A 21,497-nucleotide genomic window follows, 5' to 3' on the forward strand; every position below is an offset into this window, starting at 1 on the left:
CATATTGGAGTTGACTTCTTAATGAGTGCAACTTGACCTTCAAACAGAGAAAACCACAGTTTTGTTAGTTATCTAAACTCCATCACTTGTGAAGTCAAAGTGAGCCAGTTTTCATGAGAGGTTGTTCGCCTTTTACATTCATTGTTAGTCTTTAATTTTACTTCATCTAATTATCCCTGAATGAACTCATTTGTATCTATTCATGCACAAAGTCAAAAATACTTAGGTATATAAAACAATAAAAAAATGTATTGCCTATTATTCTACCTTTTTCCTGCTGAAATGAAAAAGGCATGCTTATAATTGCGTAGTGTGAGTAGATACTGGTTCTTTTTGCACTGAACAGGCAGAGATTGTTCAGAGATGCAGAGGCATGCCTGCATGTTTCTACTTCCTCCTACCTTCAGTCAAATTTTTTCTCTAGTCCAATGCTGATTTAAAAATCACCATTTTGATTCCCCCTTTCTTCAAATTCTTTCCCCATCATTTCCTCATAAAGGAGATTTTTTTGAAGAACTCTTTCCAGTCCTGAAATCAAATTAGTTTCATGCCTGTGAAAGGACAAAACCTGCAAATGACACTTACCTGTACATACATATGTATCTCTGGCGTGCTAACTTCTTATTGTCATTATAAAAAGCTTTGGTATACTAAAGAGAGGGTAATATTCAGGTGCCCCAAACCACACTGGGCTTAAATTTAAAATTAAGAATCTGACTTTAGGTTACTGGGGATCTACAGATACAATATCTGAAATTTGGTACAGGTATATTATACTTAACATATTATGAAATTATTCCAGTGAAAAACATAAGTTTGTAATGATTGTTATTATGACATTTGCAGTTACTGCAGAATCCAGAACTAGATAACCCCAGGACACAAGAGTCTTTGCTCCAGAAATTAAGGTGAGATTGTCACATGGTAGACAAGATTTTGCTGAAGGTAGAATAGAATAGAATAGAATAGAATAGAATAGAATAGAATAGAATAGAATAGAATAGAATAGAATAGAATAGAATAGAATAGAATAGAATAGAATAGAATAGACTATTTCAGTTGGAAAGGACCTAAAACAATCATCTAATCCAACTGCAAAAGTGAAAACTAGATATTCATCATATTTTCAGCAGTATAACTTTAAAAATACTTCACTTAAATTTCTGGAGTTATTCCACATTGTAATGTGGAATATATGTGTAATATGTAACAATATCAATAGTTACTCAATTATGTCAGCTTCTAAATTGATACGAAAAAGGAAGTCAATGAAGATATCTTATGTGCACTTGAACCGACAGAACTAACTGGTTTGTAGCTTGCCAATCTCAAAGCTGCAATGAGCACTTACACTTTATATAAATGGACTGTCAAAAAACCTGCCTGATTCAGGGGAGAATTAAGAAGATGAGAAAGAGATTTGTAGTTGTATCTTCCCACTTTGTGTAGGTCAATAAGCAAGGCACTTAAAATGATAAGTAGGTTTAACTTAATTCAAATAGCAGAATTTGAGCAAGCAGCTAATTTCAATGTATAGAGTAAGAGCTGGAAGAGATCAACCGATCTAGTATCCTTAAACTTTCAACAGGTTGAGCTGGAACTACAGAGCTCTTCAAATGTTAGTATTTATACTAATCAATCACTACGGAAAAAATCCAAATTTTCATATTGAGGTCATCTTCACAGGGAAGGAAAATACAGTTTGCTTTCCCAAGTCACACTTCAGTTTTATGCTCAATATACAGGATATTGTGATCTGTCAGTACTTTTAGGAATCTCAGTTATAAACACAAAAAATACTATTCTCTCCTTTTGTGCAGTGGTATTCATTAATCACAAAGTGGTTTATGTTCTTTTTATGCATTATAGAACTTTATTGGTTTTGTTTTGCAGAGTTAAATAAAAGTACAGGGAAGTTGGATGTTATCTCTCTGGACTTCTGTAAGGCCTTTGACACGGTCCCCGACAATATCCTTCTCTTTAAATTGGAAGGATATGGATTTGATGGGCATACTGTTAGGTGGATAGCTAACTGGCTGGATGGTCACATCCAGAGGGTAGTGGTCAATGACTCGATGTCCAGATGGAGACCAGTGACGAGTGGTGTCCCTCAGGGGTCCATACTGGGGCCAGTGCTGTTCAATATCTTCATCAATGACATAGACAGCAGGATCGAGTGCACCCTCAGCAAGTTTTCAGGTGACACCAAGCTGAGCAGCACAGTTGGCACACCTGAGGGATGGGATGCCATCCAGAGGGACCTGGACAAGCTTGAGAAATGGGCCTGTGTGAACCTCATGAGGTTCAACAAGGACAAGTGCAGCATCCTGCACCTGGGTCAGGGCAATCCCTGGTATCAATACAGGCTGGGGGATGAAGGCGTTGAGAGCAGTCCTGAGGAGAAGGACTTGGGGGTACTGATAGATGAAAACCTGGACACGAGCCAACAATGTACTCTTGCAGCGCAGAAAGCCAACTCTATCCTGGGCTACATCCAAAGAAGCATGGCCAGCAGGTCGAGGGAGGTGATTCTGCCCCTCTACTCTGCTCTGGTGAGACCCTACCTGGAGTCCTGCATCCTGCTCTGGAGTCCTCAGCACAGGAAGGACATGGACCTGTTGGAGCGGGTCCAGAGGAGGGCCACAAAAATGATAAGAGGGCTGGAACACCTCTCCTATGAGGAAAGGCTGAAAGAGGCTGGAGAAGAGAAGGCTGCGGGGAGACCTTATTGCAGCCTTCCAGTACTTAAAGGGGGCCTGCAAGAAAGACGGGAATAGTCTTTTTAGCGAGGCCTGCTGTGACAGAACAAGGGGTAATGGTTTTAAACTAAAGGAGGGTAGGTTTAGACTAAACACAAGGAAAAAAATTTTCATGGTGAGGGTGGTGAAACACTGGAATGGGTTGTCCAGAGAGGTGGTAGATGCCCCATCCTTGGAAACATTCAAGGACAGGCAAGATGGGGCTCTGAGCAACCTGATCTGGTTGAAGATGTCCCTGCCAACTGCAGGGGGGATGGACTAGATGACCTTTAAAGGTCCCTTCCATCCCAAAGCATTCTATGATTCTATGATTCTAAGTTATACAAATTTTTATCTAAGGTCACATAGACAGTCAATGCTCATAAGGAGTCTCTTATGGTTCCCTGATGATTTTTTTAACTCTACAGTTCTTGCACTTACTCTAACATCTTGGTTAACTTGTCTAGTCATGAAATACCTCCCTTAAATTTGTCTCACAGATCATACACTGCCATGATCCATCTTGCATTTCTTGAAACCTGAAAGTTTTCTGGTTTTCTGATTGTGATTGCTTTTTCCCAAAACTCAATGGCCTTGTTGTTCAACAGAAAAAGGGACTTACAAGAGTAGAAGGAGTATAGCCCTGATGATAATTTCCTGTTTAGGAAAAAAAAAAATAGGAAATATTTTTCAAACACATTACATCCAGAAAGAAATATGATTTTCAATTTTTTCTCTAGTTTCAGAAAAGAGGTGATTTCAATGCAGTGAAACATCAAAAAAGTTTCGTTGAATGTATTTCTTATGTAAATATTTTGTTCTTAATGGGCTTGTTGCTTTTGTGAAGATTCTGACCTTAATATGAAGTTACTGAATGTTGTTGATAATGTTACTTTCTCTGTGATATATTGCTTGTATGGATGGTACCTGCTGTACTCCTATTTCTATGCACAAGGTTTTGGGGTTTTTTTCTTTTCTTTTGAAGGCCTGTGACTGATAGCTAGTTGAGAGCTTGCATACAGACAGGTTCAAGAAAAATAGACCGGAATTTTTGAGCTGCCTACATTGTTTTGAACATGAGACATGGCACAGAGGGGAAATAAGACTTTGATATTATGTTGTGGACATTTCTTTCTTCTTTGTTCCTCCTTTCCATTTGTTTCATAGAATAATGTCAACTAAAATTTCAAGCCTGGAAATTATGTTCTACATTCTGTAAAATGGCTGTTAAAATGCCTATTACTCCACAGCCTCAATATCTTCCTCGTAAAATGTGCTCATCTGAGAACTGAATAGTTTGTCTATTCTTCAGACTGGTAGAGAGAGCTCATGGTAGATCCTGTGGTTGAAGCTGCTGTATCTCTCTGTCTCCTTTCCTGTCCTCTTGCCCTTATTTCTTGAGTCATCATCTGTACTGAACTTTCTGCAGGCCCAATCTTTCCCTCAGTGAATGTGGCAGTGAAGTTTCTGAAGGATATATTAAAGCCAGACTTTTCAGTTTTGACTATCACATTGCCAGCAATAAGGTCTATATTTAAAGCTGCTATTCAGCTTCCACCGTAAATTTCTCTTTACACTTATATGTAACTGCATCAAAAATTCCCTTTAGATTTTGACCCATTATTGGCCTCATCTCAAATGTTTTTGTTGGTTTTTTTTTTTTTTGCTAAATTCCAATAAAAAGTCATCACTGGAATCTTAGTCTTCAAAAATTGGTGGATGAACACGAGCAAAGCAAACACATTTAGACTCTGGCTCTATGAAGTGCTGAACAACTTTCTACATCAACCCAGACAAGTGAAAATAAAAGCAACCTTGCAATGTAAGATCATTTCAAGAATGTTAACACTGGCCACTGTTGGCTGGAATCCTTCCTGAAATTTCATCCAAACCAAGTTTATATCTGGTTGCTTTTGACCAAAACATTTTCTCTTCCTTACAGGACCCAAGTGGACTTTCATCTCTGCCACAGAAATCCACTAAAATATAAGCAAAGTAAATCAGACTGAATTGTTATGAAATTGGTTTTCTTTGACAATTACATTTTGTTACTACTTTGCTTTCTGCTTCTCTATTTCTGTGCACCCAGAAATAGCTTCAGGCCTTCAGATCTCCAGGACAAGGGGAGGAGATGTAGTGGTGATAAGGTAATGAGTCACTAAGAGGAGTCAGAAAGCACTAGAAGGAAGGCTTTATAGTTTTGATCAGCATACAAGAAAAAGGAAACTGAGTATTCATACGTTGTGGGAATGGGAGGGAAGTGCTAGTGGACAATGCTAGAAAAGTTACGTGGTATTATTTCATTTTGAATAAGTTGCCCTCAGAGTCAAAAATCTTAACATCATTATGTAGTAAGCATAGTTAAAGATTTTGAATATGCACAGCTTGGACAATGAAGTCTTAAGACTAATATAGTTTATAAGTTTTCTTAAAGATATGTAAAAATAATTTCAATCATTGAAAATGTAAAGCATTAATAAAATATTTAAAGTTAAAAGTCCTTATTACCTTTCTCTTCTAGCTACAGCATTTTTTTGTTTGTTTGTTTTTTGTGGCAGTTTCTTTTTGAGGAGAAACCTCCCATTTGTCAATCTTTTGGATGGTATTAAGAGATGGCAATACCTATTCTTAATGAGTAAAAAGTAGTTGAGAAGGGCTGGGGTTGCTGATACGTTCATTGATCTCTAACTATTTCCCTGAGAAAAAAATATGGCATGCATGTAAAAATGAAAAGAACTGCAAAACCAGAAGATATAGCTTTGGTTTTGCATGTTGATTTTTGTTTCCAACCACGTTCCTTTGGAAAGGCAAAGGAAGTATATGGGGTTTATTATGTGTTTAAGAGATATAGCGTATTTGGGCCAGTTCCAGGTTTTTAGATACCTTTTCAGTTTCAGGATCACAGTAAGTGTTGCAAAAGAACAGCTCAAGTGGATTTTAATTACAAAGCAAAAAAAAGAAAAGAAGTGATGCGGGTAAGGGGAAATGGCAGATAACATAACAGCAGAAACACAAGTCTCTCTGTCCAGGTGAATTTCAGGACTTAGTCATGGCCAATGGAGTTAACTGGTCACCTGGGAATCTTCTTTCTGACTTATCACAGGTAAGTTTTCAGGATCTCAGTGCTAAAAGGAAAAAGCTGCTGTGTTTGTTCCCATGTGATAGCCGTTATTTCAGTAAGGCTCTTCTTTTTAGTTTCCTGTCTCCTTAGTTCTAGCAACAGATAACTAGTTCCCATATTAGATTATCTTTAATTTTTGGCAAATCTGCACGGGTCTTTCTTTTTCCTTGCACCTTGTTTCACTCATCAGCCATTCCTCCTGAATGTTTGTGGGTAGGTGGGGATTATTTTTAGGTTTTATAATTTTGTTGACTTTCTCACAAAAGGTTAGTGTTTGGGTGGTTTTTTTAGGCTTTGTGTATTCTTTTTTTAGTTCTGTAGGACAGGGGGGATTGGACTACCATTTTTGTTTTATCTAGGAAAGCTTATGATAGTGGTACACAGTGGTTCTCTGATGGGATCCTGTACTGTGGAATTGCTCCCGATGTGGCTGCATCAAAAGCTTACCTGCACTCTGCTGCAAATGCAATAGGTCTGACGCCTCTGCAGACAAAGTCTCTCAAAGTTAAGTGGGAAGTGGGCTACAGGCTCAGAGGAATTGCACTGATAGTTCACATCCAACTTCTATTTACTTCAGTGCTCTGCAGTCTCCATCCCATGATATAATTAGGTGAAAACCTACCAAATGATGCAAAATGAGGCCCTTGGAAAAGGTGAAAACACAAGTAAGCAGGTCATGTTGGAGTACTTCATTCAGCCTGTTTATTGTAGCTCAGGGTCAACCGGGAAAGGGACTTACAAGGGCAAGAGGATGACTACATGGCCTGCAGAAGGGAGGAAAGCTTGACTTCCAGCACCCTATGCATAAAGCATAGACGTGTTTGTACAACAGGCCCTGAAGAAATGAGAGGAGGCAATGAGAGATGATAAGTATACTGATGATTTAATTTGTATTTCCTCAGCTGAGCAGGAAGAACCAAATTTCAACTATTTCAATGATGATTTTCTTCAGGAAAATACTGCAAGGAGGCATTTCAGTATTTTTTACCCCTTGATTAGCTCCACAGTCTTATTCACTCTGTGCTTTCATGTCTAATGACTAGTTTGCATTAATATGAAAAGAGTTGAATCCCCCTCTTTCCAGAGTAACTTAGCAGAAGAAATAGTTCATAACCAGACATGGTGGAACACATCTGGGTAGAAGTCTCTTATTATCACAAAGGAAACTAAATGCATAATAGACCATGAATACTTTATTCATCAAAGGAAACTGATTTCAGTTGGAATCAGTGACCTGAGTATTGTCTGACAGTATGGTATTTTATTCCCAGTGTATTTCAATGTCATTACGCTACTGATTGCTATGTACTGCATTTTGCCTCCTTTTCTTAATAGTCGCTGCCTCTTAATAGTTGCTCTAACTACAACTGGGAAGCTATCTATGTGGTAATGTCTCAACATTGGCTGTGCATATGTATGTTGGCACTTGATTTATAGGAAACAATGCAGGGTAATAGATTATTTGAATTCAGGGATTCAGGGATTGTGTTCTGTTCAGCCCACTTATACATAAATAAAGAATTGAAGTTATTTTCAAATCACTAAGGGCTTGCTTGTTTTTTTTCCTTTAGCTGCATAAATAAAAAGCTGTCATAAGAGTTTGATAACATGATCTCTATAACACAAACTATCACAGAGGAAAACCTATTTCTTCTGTGCAACTAAAACCAAATAATCTTCATGTTAAACATTTTTATGATGAATATGGTAATATTTGTTGGCAGAAAGGATAAAGAGGATGTTCTGGAGCATTAAGTAATGAAATTATTCTTGGAGTGTTATTAAGGGAGAGAATTCATGAGACCTTCCTTAGTCTTTTCGATCTACCTACCTAGTGATGTCCAGGACAGCATAGAAAAAGTATAATGTTGGAACAGTTGTTGTTTACTTGAAAGGTTAAAGACCATCAAAGTTCAGGAGTGGGAGTCAAGAGAGAAAAGGAGGCACACAGGAGCAGCAGAGTGGAAGGTGAGCCCAGTCTTCTGACGCTTCTGGCTGCTGCAGGAAGAATCTAATTGCAGTATTGCAGCAAAACCAATAGAAAATAAATGTGGAAATGTAACTGGCCTTTGAAATAAACCTGACAGTTCCCTGATGGGAAAGCAAAGCAGAAGGTTGTCTTGAAGAACTGCAAAAGACTGCCCTGGCCTTAACTCTAAAGCCTGTAGGAGGAGAAGAACAGGCAGTGAAAAAAGATGGGATAAAATTGTATCAGAAAGGCTAGACCTAGCAGACGTACAAACATTGCTTGTATTTTATCTGAGGATGGAGAGAATGTTCTCTTTAAATCTGTCCCCTTATTAATTTTGTTCAGAGATCTAGATTAATCTCAGCTATCATTGTGCATGTAATGTAGGTTTCCAAGGCAGGAAGTCCTTCTGTGGTCGTTAGCTAGTTCAGACCTTAGGCTGAAATCTCTGGGTGTCTGTCTTCTGCTTCTCAATAAATGCCTCAAATTAGTCCATGGATGAGACTAGATTTCTATTTATATATATATATCTATAAATGGCTACACTGAGCAGCTCTGAAAAGTAGCTGGTTTAAAATCAGGCATAAGGATAAGAACTCCCATTCCTGATCTATGGCAGCAGGTGGAACAATCCTGTCGGTTTTTAGTGCACTTTCAGCTGAAATGGGGCTGAACTTGTCTTAGAAAATAAACACTTGACAAGTCAATGATAACTTGACCATCTTTACTATGCTGCCTGGTATCTCTCTGACATGGTAGGGATCCAGTCCACACTTTGTATGCTGTCACTCATCCTATCCCAAATAGAGAACATCAAGTTTCTCTGCCTTTTTTTCTAATATATATATATATACATATATGTAAAGTCAGAGAGAGAGAAATGACATGAAACTGTCACTACAGAGAAAAACACAGTAACTTTGTCAGAGGCTAGAGAAATGACATTGTCAAGTGACAAAGACATACATCAAAATAAAAAATGTAGTGCTTTGCTCATTACCTGTTGGGTAGCATGTATGCTTCTTTGTTAACTTTCCTCATGCTACAGTGTCCTGGGCAATTTCTCAGCATGCTGTTCAGCACAAACAATCCTGCTTGAACCAATAAGCTTGGTCAGCACCTGTTACCCTCCACCCTGCCCCAGCTGCTTTATGATTTATGTGAAACAAAGAAAGGGGGAAAACAGGTTGAATCAGTGACTTGGGAAACCAAAAATGAGTGCAGTCTAAGTACGAATAAAAACATCAGGTTAAGTCTAATTCCTAGAAATGAAAGATACTCACTTATTTCAATTGTAGCCTGTTCATAGTATGTGCAAGGTGATAAGAAACAATTGTTTCTAACTTTACCTTCCTTACTGGTTATCCCAAGCCTTCCATGAAATTGGTAATGCTTAATCTGAAGGACTGGTGATTTTCTTAGTTAACTTCATCTGAAATACTTCAACAGCCTTTTGGGTTTTTTTAATTATGCCTATTTTTTATCCTTTTTCAGTGATTAGGTAGTTGACATACAGCATCAGATTTTCTGTGAGCTGGATGATATGTGATATCAGAGGAATTCCATGTTTGCTCAGTTTATCAGCAACAACCAGCTACACAAATGATAAATAATTCATAGATCTCCTTCTTAGCCAAAGAAATAACATGAAAACTTGATTGCAATACAAAATAGATATAGCAGATATGTACTACCAGATACAATTGTAAATACCTCATTCAAACATTAATAAATGAATATTTGCTTATTAGCCATCTTCATCACAGGCTCCACCTCTATTTCCTCTAAGACTGAAATCTACCTGGACACACTATCTGACAACATTTGCACTTTCAGGCCCTCTTACAAGTCAAAATGCTTTTCTCGCTGATGAACAGGAAAGGGCTTGAAGGGTCACAGACAAGATCCTTGTTAACAAACCTAACCTTTAGCCCCCTAGAAAAAGAATTACAACTTTCAACTTTTTTGTTGTTTGTTTCTTTTTTTCTGTTTTAAACCAAGTGAGGTTAACTCTTTTTTTAACTTCCTTTTATTGTGTACTTAGCCCTGAAAAGATAATTTATTATGAAAGAAACAGGCAGCAGGGCTCCACACCTGGCAAGGACCTGTGATAGAAGACTGCAAAGCATATCCTGATACTCACCTTACATAGTGCGACTTGGCTAGGGCAGTGATGCAGTGCAACCACTTTCCATATTCGCAAGGGTTGGTATCCAGCCATAAGTGGACAATGAATGCAAATGCTGCATTTATGTCTGGCACTGACACAGGATGGGTTGCAGTGGAATGGTCTTTCATTCCTTACCAGACTATACTCACAGCTCATCTTGGTACCACGTTTCTGGACTGAAACTGTCTCTGAGGACAAGAGGAGTCAATGTTTTTAGATCATCTTGGGGATGATTCTCTTGCTGCAGGTGGTCGTACTGGCTGACATTATTCACACACTGCTCCAGCCTCAGAGGAATAGTGGCAAGGACCTTTAGTCTCCTTCATCAGAGGGAAATCAATGTCCTGTAAACATCATTGGGCGATTGCTTTTATATGCCACTACTGAATAGGGATGACCTTCAAGAGATGTAGAAGGCCTCCTGTGCCCCTGGAAGCCCATGAGCTCCCTTCCTCAGTGAAGTCCAAGCCCTTCACTGAGGAAGGCTGGTGTCAGAGATACATGATAGGAGACTCAGGAGCAGATCCTGAAGGCAGAGAGATGTGAAAATTCAGAAAAAAGACTATTTCACATTCGGACAGCTTTTCTTTATTTAGCACTGCCTTCTTTTACATTACCAGCTGAGGTAGAAAGTATTGAAGAGAGTGTGTGATCCTTTCTCTGTATCTCTAGCCTGCTTGTTTTTGCTTTGTTATTCAATCTCTGCAACCTTGTGAGCACTCGCTAGAGTCTATTCTCACTGTCAGTCTTTCTCTTTTTTTTTTCTTCTTCAAAACAGCAGCACTTGGAGATCATGGGCAGATGTTAAGTTGCAGTAGACATTGCAGTAAAAGTCCTCAGAAGCATAGTCATCAAAAACATAGGTATTATGCTCTTCTTCCATACCAACCAATGTGGCTGGAGAGCAACATGGCTCCAAGAGCTAGGAACAGATCTCTTCTTCCATTAAGTCTCCTGTCTTGAACTCACAGGTGGACTGAATGGGCTGGTAGGGTAGGAAGAGCTGGTCTGTTTAAAATGCACATAAGCTTTTCAATGCCTTCTTCTGTCAACTTTCTTTCCTTATTTAGAGGAAACATTCAATGAATTGTTTCAGCTTCCTCTTGGTGTTTCAGGGGCAAAGTTAGGTTGAATAGCACAGAGCTAGGAAATCTATATTTAATCTTTGACTTGTGGACTCTCTGCAGCATTTGGGTATAGGTCAGCTTCCTGCAAATAATGGGACCCGGGGTTTTTGTGGAAGGGGGAATAGCTGACGTCCTTATGGATTAATATGATGCCTGATGGATTGCTTCACTCATTGTATGACAAAGTGTATGGATTTCAAAAATAAAATGAATTCTAAGAAAAATCCAGGCAAGGTTACTATGAATTATTGTCAACACTGCACATAATTAAATTACTATTCCACAAAGCTGTAGGTGTGTGGTTGAGTATTCTTTCTAGTGTTAATATTGAGGCGTGTTGCTTAAATCAGCCTGATTTATCTGCTCATTTGTTTGGGTATCACAATAAAACCCTTTTAGCCTTATTTGTCTATTAAAAAAAAAATCTGAGAAAGAAAAACAAAAAACCTAAAGTGCCTGTAAGCAGTATTTTCTCATCAGTCTGAATTTCTGAGCATATAGCTTTCCTACTTATCTATATAGAAAAAACTACCAGCTAACTCTGTGATTGTGATTCAGCAGCAATGTGGGTTATACACGCATATACACGTTTTGAAGAAACATGGAATTTTCAAATCCATAGAGAGCACATGAATTATCTGAGATGGGGGTAGCAGAAGTTTCACTCATTTTTGAGAAAAATTTTCAAGAATAGAGTTTACCTGACATGTAGATTTTACACGTAAAAGTATATATATTTTCTTCCTCCATTTATTTTTTGTCTTCTATTGTGCTTAGTTTCCACTTTATTGTCTTTCCCATTTAGACCCCACTGATATAGCTGCTACCCAGGCTGAAGGGTTATGAGGACTCCAGTCATCTTCCTTGGTGCTCCTATCAGCAACATTTAAAAGACCCAAATGTTATTTTTTCAGATTTGTTCCACACATAATTGTACTCCTAGCTCTGTTACATCTGCACGTAGGGAAAAACTTATTGTATAATTGTATACTGTATAACTTGTATAATGTGAAATAAACTTCCCATTATGCAAGAGCAATGAAACAAGTGTGCTATCGTCTATAGGTGTTTATAAAAGCTGAAGCATTATGTGATTTGCTATTTTTTTCAAATGTATAGTTGAAAACACCTGAAGGCGAGCAAAAACTTGTACTTCAGTCACTTACAAGACGCTGGTCAGGAAATACCCATGACCATATGTCATAAGAGATAGCTATAGCAGGCACAAGGAGCTTTGAATCATTTGAGCTATAAACCGTTTACATAAAATTCACCCCTGTCATGTTTTTATGTTTTTCTGTATTCATTGTAGAATAAAACCAAATTATATTCCTTTTACAAGTCATATGAAGATATTCTACTTTGTGGACATTTTGGCCTATTTCTGCCTGATGATGTTTGGCTTTTACATGTCATTCCCATTGCTCGAGTAGTTAATCCCATAAAATCTATAACTTCTTGTGCATAAAGTATAAACACCATTGAGCCATTCCAAGCTATTTCTTATATAGGAAGAAGTATATTCATGGAGTTGGGAAAAGATTAAGGAGAAAGATTGCATGGGGTGAATAGGAAAAACCCCACCCCATTCACTGTTAGTCCTTGTTCCTGCCCTATAATAAAAATGAAACTCTCTTTAAAACTTTTAAATTTGTGATTGTGAGAATTGACCTGTGACTATTTTGATGATTAACAGCTATTCACCAGAATATTTATGCTGGAAAACTTGCACAGTCATTTTATGATTTTTGAGCCATGCTCTTTGGCTGGTATCTTGAAATGAGTCAAATACATGGTATTTCATGTTATGCTCTTCATCACTGCTATGTTTGCGTTACTAAAAATCTTTGCACAGATGGGCAGAGGCAGTGCTGTCAGAAAATTTTCAGTTGCAAATTCTTTGCTAAATCCAAGCTTTTTCTCCCTCCAATTGTTTAAAAATAAAACAAAACAAAATGCATAATATGCCTAGTTATGGTTATCTTTTATGCTAACTTACAGCAAAAATGTATTGCCTACCTTTCTATTTCTTTTTATTCCTCCGAAGAAAGACTATTATGAAGAATGGGTATCACTTGGTTTATTTCATCTTAATGCTTTCCTGGTTTTAGCCATTATTTTTCTTTCCCTTCTGCCCCTACCCCCACCCCCCATTAGCTTTTTTCTAGTATGGTTTTACATTACCAGGAATAGAGGAACTGAATGATACCAAATAAGATCAAAGCTCTTCATCCTTCACTTAATCTAAAAAGCAATCTAAATCTACCTTGAATTTTTTAAGACTTTAACTAACTCTTTTCTATCCCTCACATTCGGCAGAAAAATCTGATGCTTCTCATACTGGCAAATAAAAAAATGGGAAACCTGCAGTCAGCTAAGTCGGAAAAGAGAGGTAGTAGATTATCTCTTAATATTGTGTGTGCATGGAGCAAGATTACCTCCTTTTTCACTTCTCTTTCATTTGTGTTAAGGCTGTAACAGTGTAATTCAGATCATATATGCAAATACATATGCAGAATTTGTTCTATTATGCAATCATTTGCACTCTATGAAAATGTTCAAATCCACTTTTTTGTGAATTTGGAATAGTTGTATAACTAAAATTATGTAGTATGAAATATGGTATGTCTCGCCATCATTCACTGTGTACTATGTGCTAATCCCGTGTTTAAACAGATTCATTCATCCAATATGGGAGGAGAAGTAATAGGATATGTCCTTGGTGACTTCTGATAATCTATGAATTCAAAATAACTAGCACATATGCATCCTATAATATGAAATACATTTGAATAAATAATATCTTCAGTTTTTCTGAATGAGAAATGTATTTGTAGAAATCACTCTTCTCCCTTTTCATTCAGGTTGTTGAGTCGTAGTATCTACTTGACCTCTAACTGTTCCTGAAACAAAGCCCTCAACTTCTGTCCCCTAAATAGTTCTCCTGTGTTACTTCTTCATCAAACCCATCTTGGCATTATTGTGTAGATCAACCAGTAGATTTAACTAAGATCTTGTAAGAACAATATTATTTAAAATAAAACCACATTGCAAGATTATCACTGCAGTGAAAGAGTAGACCCGTTGCCTGCTCTGGGATTTTCCTCTGCAAAAGACAGCAGGTGAATGAGGTGTCAGGGAACATACCTGGAATCAGCTGAAAGGTGCCAGGGATTTTTCTGTCCCTGGGGTGGCTCAGAGTCAGGAGGTGACAGGCAAATTACATCAACTTTTTTCTTTCTTGATCTCTGAGAATGAAATCTCTGGACATACTTTTCTGATAGAAATCTCTTCTTAGTATTTTGAGATGTTTATTTAATTCAGTCATTACTAGTCAGGTTACTAATTTTGTCTGTACCTTTATCTGTAGCAAACTGTATGTTATATATACCTATACATATATATGCAAACACACATGTACATACACACACACACATATATTTATAGATGTACATATACACATATTTATATGTCTATTCTGCAAACACATTATGTGTAGTTAGGTATAAATAAACCTACAAACAACATTACTATATATACATATGTGTAAGCTGTCATTAAATCTGATTATGATTTCTTACTTGCAGAAAGAGTATGTATGAAATGTTTTTTATGTTGCTTTTTTGAAGACTTGCTGCTAATGCATTGGTATTTGGCGCTTACATTTTAATATGCTGCATGCTTGAATGACAGATGATTATCTGACAAAGGAAATCTGGTGTTAAACAAAATGAGCTAGTAGTACATTTAAAACCACCAACTTTAACAGAACAACAGTTCAGTATATGTATTGTATTTAAAAAATTTAATAGCTGCTTATTGCTGGTATTGTCTTTGTCTGTGTTGACAACAAAAGGATAAATACAGTGCATACAGTAGGTCCCTCTGGTTATACCATGAACATGACACATGTCATCCTATGATAAATTGGCTCTGTGTCTGTTCAATTTCAAATCCAAAGCTCTGGAGGCAGAGGTGTTAGGAAGCAGGCATAATTCTGGCGAGCAGAGGCCTCAGATGCACAAAATTAGTGTGCATGGAACAGATAACAGAAAGCGAGAGGGAGACTGAGAGGAAGTTTGCACAGGTTTGTCAACTTCCTGCGGTTTAGGTAGTATTGGCAGATGTTAGGTGTAAAAAAAACATCTGTAAGCATGATAATGAATGTTACCAGAATTTGAAGTGACAACTGTATCGAGCACAAATGCTGTCTTGTTTCTTCATTTGCATACCAATTAAATAAAAGACCCAAATATTAGGTTACAGAATTTGTTTGACAAATAATCTGTGGGGCTTACTCTGTACATCTGGGTCAGACACGTTGGCTGTGTGACAGATGCAGTGTCAGAAGAAGATTTTAACCATGGAAAAAATGTATTCAGTTTGTTACTAAGTAAGTACTGTACTTAAAGCAGAGATTAGAAAAGGGTCTAGTTCAGAAATTGCTTTAAACATAGTAGTATCTACCTCTCTCTAGGCATTTTATTGTGCATTACTGTCAGGTCTGGTATGCGAGACATCTTCCTCACCAACCACTGAAGAAAGGAGTAGGCAAAAATAGTGTTGTTTTGTACCATTACATTGTGCAACCATCTTATTCCCTGGGTAAATACATATGTTTTGTGGGACTACTCAAAGAGTAAGAGACTACTTGATGTGAGTAAGGATGGCAGAATCAAGCACTACATGCTTAAGCATTTATGCAGAATTTTACATTTTTCATGCTGCTCTGAAATATTTACTAAGTAGTTCATGTCTGGTGAAGGTTCAGGTCGGTTCTTGTTTTAGTAAAACAAGTTCTCTTGACCGTCATTTTAAACTAAACTTGAGCTAAAGCAACATAGGTGTTTTGGCCAAATGTTGCTCTGATAAACTGAACCCACACGCCTTGTTAATATGTATCTCTTTTTAACAGCTTCTGGGGTATGCCAGTTCACCACTGCCAAGTCCACCACTAAACCATGTCCCTGAGCAACACATCTACACATCTTTTAAATACCTCCAGGGATGGAGACTCAACCACTTCCCTGGCCAGCCCATTCCAATGCTTGACAACCCTTTTGGTGAAGAAATTTTTCCTAATATCCAATCTAAACCTCCCCTGGCACAGCTTGAGGCTGTTTCCTCTTGTCCTATCGCTTGTTACTAGGGAGAAGAGACCAACCCCCACCTCGCTACAGCCTCCTTTCAGGTAGTTGTAGAGAGTGATAAGGTCTCCCCTCAGCCTCCTCTTCTCCAGACTAAACAACCCCAGTTCCCTCAGCCAGTCCTCATAAGACTTGTTCTCTAGACCCTTCACCAACTTCGTTGGTGTTCTTTGGACACACTACAGCACCTCAGTGTCCTTCTTGTAACAACGGGCCCAAAACTGAACACAGTATTTGAGGTGCAGCCTCACCAGTGCCAACTACAGAGGCACTATCACCTCCTTGGTCCTGCTGGCCACACTATTTCTGTTACAAGCCAGGATGCTGTTGGCCTCCTTAGCCACCTGAGCACACTGTTGGCTCACGTTCAGGTGGCTGTCAACCAACACCCCCAGCTCCTTTTCCACCAGGGAGCTTTACAGCCACTCTTCCCCAAGCCTGTAGTGTTGCATGGGGTTGTTGTGACCCAAGTGCAGGACCCAGCACTGAGCCTTGTTGAATCTGTTACAACTGGCCTTGGCCCATCGATCCAGCCTGTTCAGGTCCCTCTGCAGAGCCTTCCTTCCATGCAGCAGTTCAACACTTCTGCCCAACTTGGTGTCATCTGCAGGCTTACTGACGATGCACTTGATCCTCTCGTCCAGATCATTGATAAAGATATTAAACAGGACTGGCCCCGATACTGGGGAACACCACTTGTGACTGGCCACCAACTGGATTTAACTCCATTCACTGCAAATCTTTGGGCCCAGCCATCCAGCCAGTTTTTTACCCAGCAAAGAGTATGCCCATCCTAAGCCATGAGAAGCCAGTTTCTCCAGGAGAATGCTGTGGGAAATGGTGTCAAAGGCTTTACTAAAGTCCAGGTAAACGATATCCACAGCCTTTCCCTCCTCCACTAAGTGGGTCACCTTGTCATAGAAGGAGATCAGGTTAGTCAAGCAGGACCTCCCTTTCATAAACCCATGGTGACTGGGCCTGATCACCTGGTTGTCCTGTACATGCCGTGTGATGGCACTCAAGATTATTTATTCCATAACCTTCCCCAGCACTGAGGTCAGGCTCACAGGTCTGTAGTTCCCTGGATCCTCCTTCTGGCCCTTCTTGTGGATGGGCGTCACATTTGCTACCCTCTAGCCAACTGGGACCTCCCCAGTTAGCCAGGACTGCTGATAAAGGATTGAAAGCGGCTTGGTGAGCACTCCCACCAGCCCCCTCAGTACCCCTAGGTAGATCCCATCTGGCCCCATAGACTTGTGTGTGTCTAAGTGGTTTGGCAGGTCACTAGCCATTTCCCCTGGGATTATGGTTGCTTCATTCTGCTCCCTGTCCCTGTGTTCCAGCTCAGGGGGCTGAGTAACCTGAGAACAACTGGTCTGACTATTAAAGACTGAGGCAAAGAAGGCATTAAGTACCTCAGCCTTTTCCTTATCCTTTGTCACTATGCTTCCTCCCACATCCAATAAAGGATGGAGATTCTCCTCAGCTGTCCTTTTGCTGCTAATGTATTTATAGGAACATTGTAAGAGACTGAAGTGTTAAGAGCAATTGTCTCAAAGCTTGCTTGTGTGTGTTTATCTGATAAGACTGGACAGTAGACCACTCTTTTGTCTGACAAGACCCGAGGGCAGACCACTCTTTGGCTTATCAAGTACCACCATCTGGCAAGGAAACTTGTGCAAACTTGCTGAAGCAGCAGGCCATTCTTTGGCTTATCAGGTACCACCAAGAATAGGACACCAACTGGTCTCTGGGTCAGGCCGCTTGCCCCACCAGCAATATATTAGATGTGCATGTGTTGGGTACGTGATGTTGCCCTGGGTAACCAAACGGAAACGAGAGGGCAAACTCCCTCTCCAACACCAGATAAAAGACGGCACAATGAAACCTGAGTGTGGCCATCCACCACCGAAAAACTGAAGACAGGACCAACAGGAGGCCTCTGGATCCATGCTGGTGACTATCCTTTGCTTATCTCTCTGAATGCTTGCTTAATTTCCTCCTAATATTTCCTGCTTTTCCTATCGCTTTACTCTTTTATAATTACCCAAGAAAACATCTGATTGGCAGCATATGACCTCGTTTGTGTCTTAATTTCGCCCTCGGGATCATTACAAACCTTTCCCGAACCTGACAATCAGACCGGGACTTAACATTTTATTGGCGTCATGGACAGGATCCCTTGGAGTGAAAGTGCCGCACCTCTTGTTTGTCTTACCTTTAAATTTACTTGACTTACTTGTGTACCTCTCAGGGAAGTAGAGGGTGAAACCTTTGTGAAAATTAACTCTTACGTGTTGCCTCCCTGGGACGACCACCCTCACCTTTTTGAATGTTGAACTTGCTTTGAATATTGAACTTGTTTGTCTTACGTGTGTACCTCTCAGGGAAGTAGAGGGTGAAACCTTTGTGAAAATTAACTCTTACGTGTTGCCTCCCTGGGATGACCACCCTCACCTTTTTGAATGTTGAACTTGCTTTGAATATTGAACTTGTTTGTTCAGAGTATTACTGACCGAATCAACACCCTGCAAAAGGACGCTAAACTTCGGGCCGGAAAAGGAAAATCAATTATATGCACCGTTTTGGGTGCCAGTGTAGTTGTAGCTGTGGAAGCAAGAGACCGGCGGCGTAGTGCCGAGTTTCAGACCATACAGTGCTTACAAGCCCTTGTCCAATCTTTGCAAGGACAAGTTGAAAACTTAAAAGAGCAATTAGAGCAGGAGAGAGCCCAGGCAGACTATCTGCAATCTGCTCTTAAAGAGTAACTCCTCACAGGCGAGAGTGGTAACAGCCATTCGCCCCCCAAAAAGAAAATTGTATATCCTTGCGGGGAGTTAGAAGAGATGAAATTAAGATTAGGCAAATTAGAGATGCCTCCTTACTCTTTCCGACCCTTGGTTAAAACTGAATTCACGTATGACAATGACCAAGACGACTCCCCTCAAATTACTACAAAAGAAGTGCCGTATACCATTACAGAATTAGCTAAATTAAAAAGGGAGTTTGGCCGTACCCCTAAGGAATCAGAAACAGAATATGTATGGAGGGTGTCGTTGTCAGGTGGGGACCAGATATTACTAAGTGAAAAAGAAGCTGAAGGATACTGGGGGCCCGGAGTGTTTTTAACTACCGGTGGTCACCGCGCTCCCTGGTCCCTAACCCAAAGGGCAGCTTACTGGGCTGGAGGCCTCAATCCCTTGGAACGAGGAGACCCTCTTGCTATCACAGGATTAATTGATCAATTGGTAGAAAATATACAGAAAGCGGCATGTTTGCAAATGATGTATGATCGTGAGCTTAAGCTCAAACAGGAGTCCCCGATGATGATGCCGGTGGACTCTGAACAAATGACCCCCCTGATAAGGGGCCTCCCTGAATCTTTAAAACCTCTGGGCATACAATTACAAAGTACAATTAACGCAATGCCCCAGGGCGAAAAGGTCTCAACTGCACTATCTGGACTGGCGACTTCTGATCGCAGGAACCAAAATTTTAAAGTATGGACTTGGGGAGAGGTTGCTCAGGAGTTAATCAGTTACAGGCGAAAATATGGCCCAATTAGTACCCCATCCCCAAAATCAGACCTGAAGGGTTTAAGACATACTGAAATAAAGCCTCCCTCACATCTTGAAAATGAAAAAAGAGTGTCCTTCGTTAAACTTTCTGGTGGAAGAAACATCTCAAACAAGCGTGTTAGCTTATGGACTGTAAGGTGTCAGAAGGGTGTTACTCAAGATCTTATGGACGGGTTACCAACTGATAGGCTTGAAAAATTAGTTTTAGAGTGGCCCGAAAAGCCAGCAGCCAAAGTAAAAATGTTTGAGAGTCTGGTTCCTAGTGCACCCCCACCCCTAATCAATTTGACTGACTCAACTGCCCCCCAAAGGTTGACTGGAAACTAATTCCTTCACCCCTTTGTAGTGAGCGGGGGGGCAAAGGGTGGGTGTATATTAGACAGCTCACTGTAGGTCATCGAGGTGATTTATTAATCACCTGCCTTGTAGGATTTCTACAAGTACCTGTTACATTTTTACTGGATACTGGTGCTCAAATTTTAGCCATCAAGACAGAAGATGCAGCGCGCGGAGGTATATCATTGTCTAAGCAACGTTTGTTTGTGGCAGATGCGTTCGGTAATGTTCAAGCACAGGCAATGGCTACGGTCAATTTACAGCTACCAGGGGAGGAGACAACCACTCCAGTGGAAATGATTGTGGGGCCGCTCCCGCTTAATCTTTTAGGGCTTGATGTCCTGATGGGTAAAGTGTGGACAGACAATAAAGGGGGAGGCTGGTCTTTTGGTGTGCCACTGATAAATATAGGTCTCTTACAAGCTGCACCTTTAGTTCCCCCTTCAAGATTAACAAATGTTAAACCTATCCCTTGCCTCTAGGGGCACGGGAGGGGATTTCCCCAGTACTGGAGGAATTAAAGGAACAGGGGGTTGTAGTTTCTATTCACTCTCCCTTTAATTCTCCTGTATGGCCAGTCCGAAAACCAAAGGGGAAGTGGAGACTAACAGCCGATTACCGAAGGCTCAATGCAAACACAGACCCGTTAACAGCTGCTGTACCAAACACTGCCGAACTCAGAGCCACTATTCAGGAACAAGCACATCCTATTATGGCAACTATTGATGTTAAAGATATGTTCTTTATGGTCCCTCTGCAACCACAGGACCAAGATCGTTTTGCTTTTAGCTGTGAGGGGCAACAGTTTACTTTTACAGGGCTCCCTCAAGGATATAAACATTCCCCCACATTAGCCCACCACGCTTTAGCACGAGAATTAGAACTAATCCTATCAGAGGAAGGGGTTAAAGTTTATCAGTACATTGATGATGTGCTAATTGCAGGGAGTCAAACAGAAAAAGTTCAGACAACACAGGATAACATTATCACTCATTTAGAAAGCCTAGGGTCAAAGATCCCACCTGAGAAAATTCAGACTCCTTCAAATGAAGTTAAATTTCTAGGGATTTGGTGGAAAGGAGGAATGACATGTATTCCTTAGGATACCCTCTCCACACTAGATCAGATAAAAATGCCCGAGTCAAAGAAGGAATTGCAGCATGTGCTAGGAATACTTGTATTTTGGAGAAAACACATTCCAAACTTTTCTATTATTGCTAGGCTCTTGTATGATTTATTGCAAAAAGGTGTGTCATGGGACTGGACTCCAGTCCACGAAGAGGCTTTACAGCTTTTGGTATTTGAGGCAGC

General features: G+C 39.8%; 1 protein-coding gene and 1 pseudogene across 1 annotated transcript; one reads left to right on the forward strand and one right to left on the reverse strand.

Annotated features, from left to right (window-relative positions):
• Positions 1–724: 724 nt before the first annotated feature.
• LOC148055312 (uncharacterized) lies at positions 725–4,359 on the reverse strand (annotated as a pseudogene).
• Positions 4,360–5,787: 1,428 nt separating this feature from the next.
• On the forward strand, positions 5,788–21,288 carry LOC148055313 (uncharacterized). Its single transcript, XM_087761361.1, is given in 4 exon segments — positions 5,788–5,841; positions 18,777–20,100; positions 20,334–20,534; positions 20,669–21,288. Coding segments are annotated over 4 exon segments (2,199 nt in total).
• The last annotated feature ends 209 nt before the right edge of the window (positions 21,289–21,497 follow it).

The sequence above is a fragment of the Nipponia nippon genome, unplaced genomic scaffold (genome assembly GCF_047370975.1).
Source record: "Nipponia nippon isolate SJK-2023a ecotype South Korea unplaced genomic scaffold, ASM4737097v1 scaffold_24, whole genome shotgun sequence".
NCBI lineage: Eukaryota > Metazoa > Chordata > Aves > Pelecaniformes > Threskiornithidae > Nipponia > Nipponia nippon.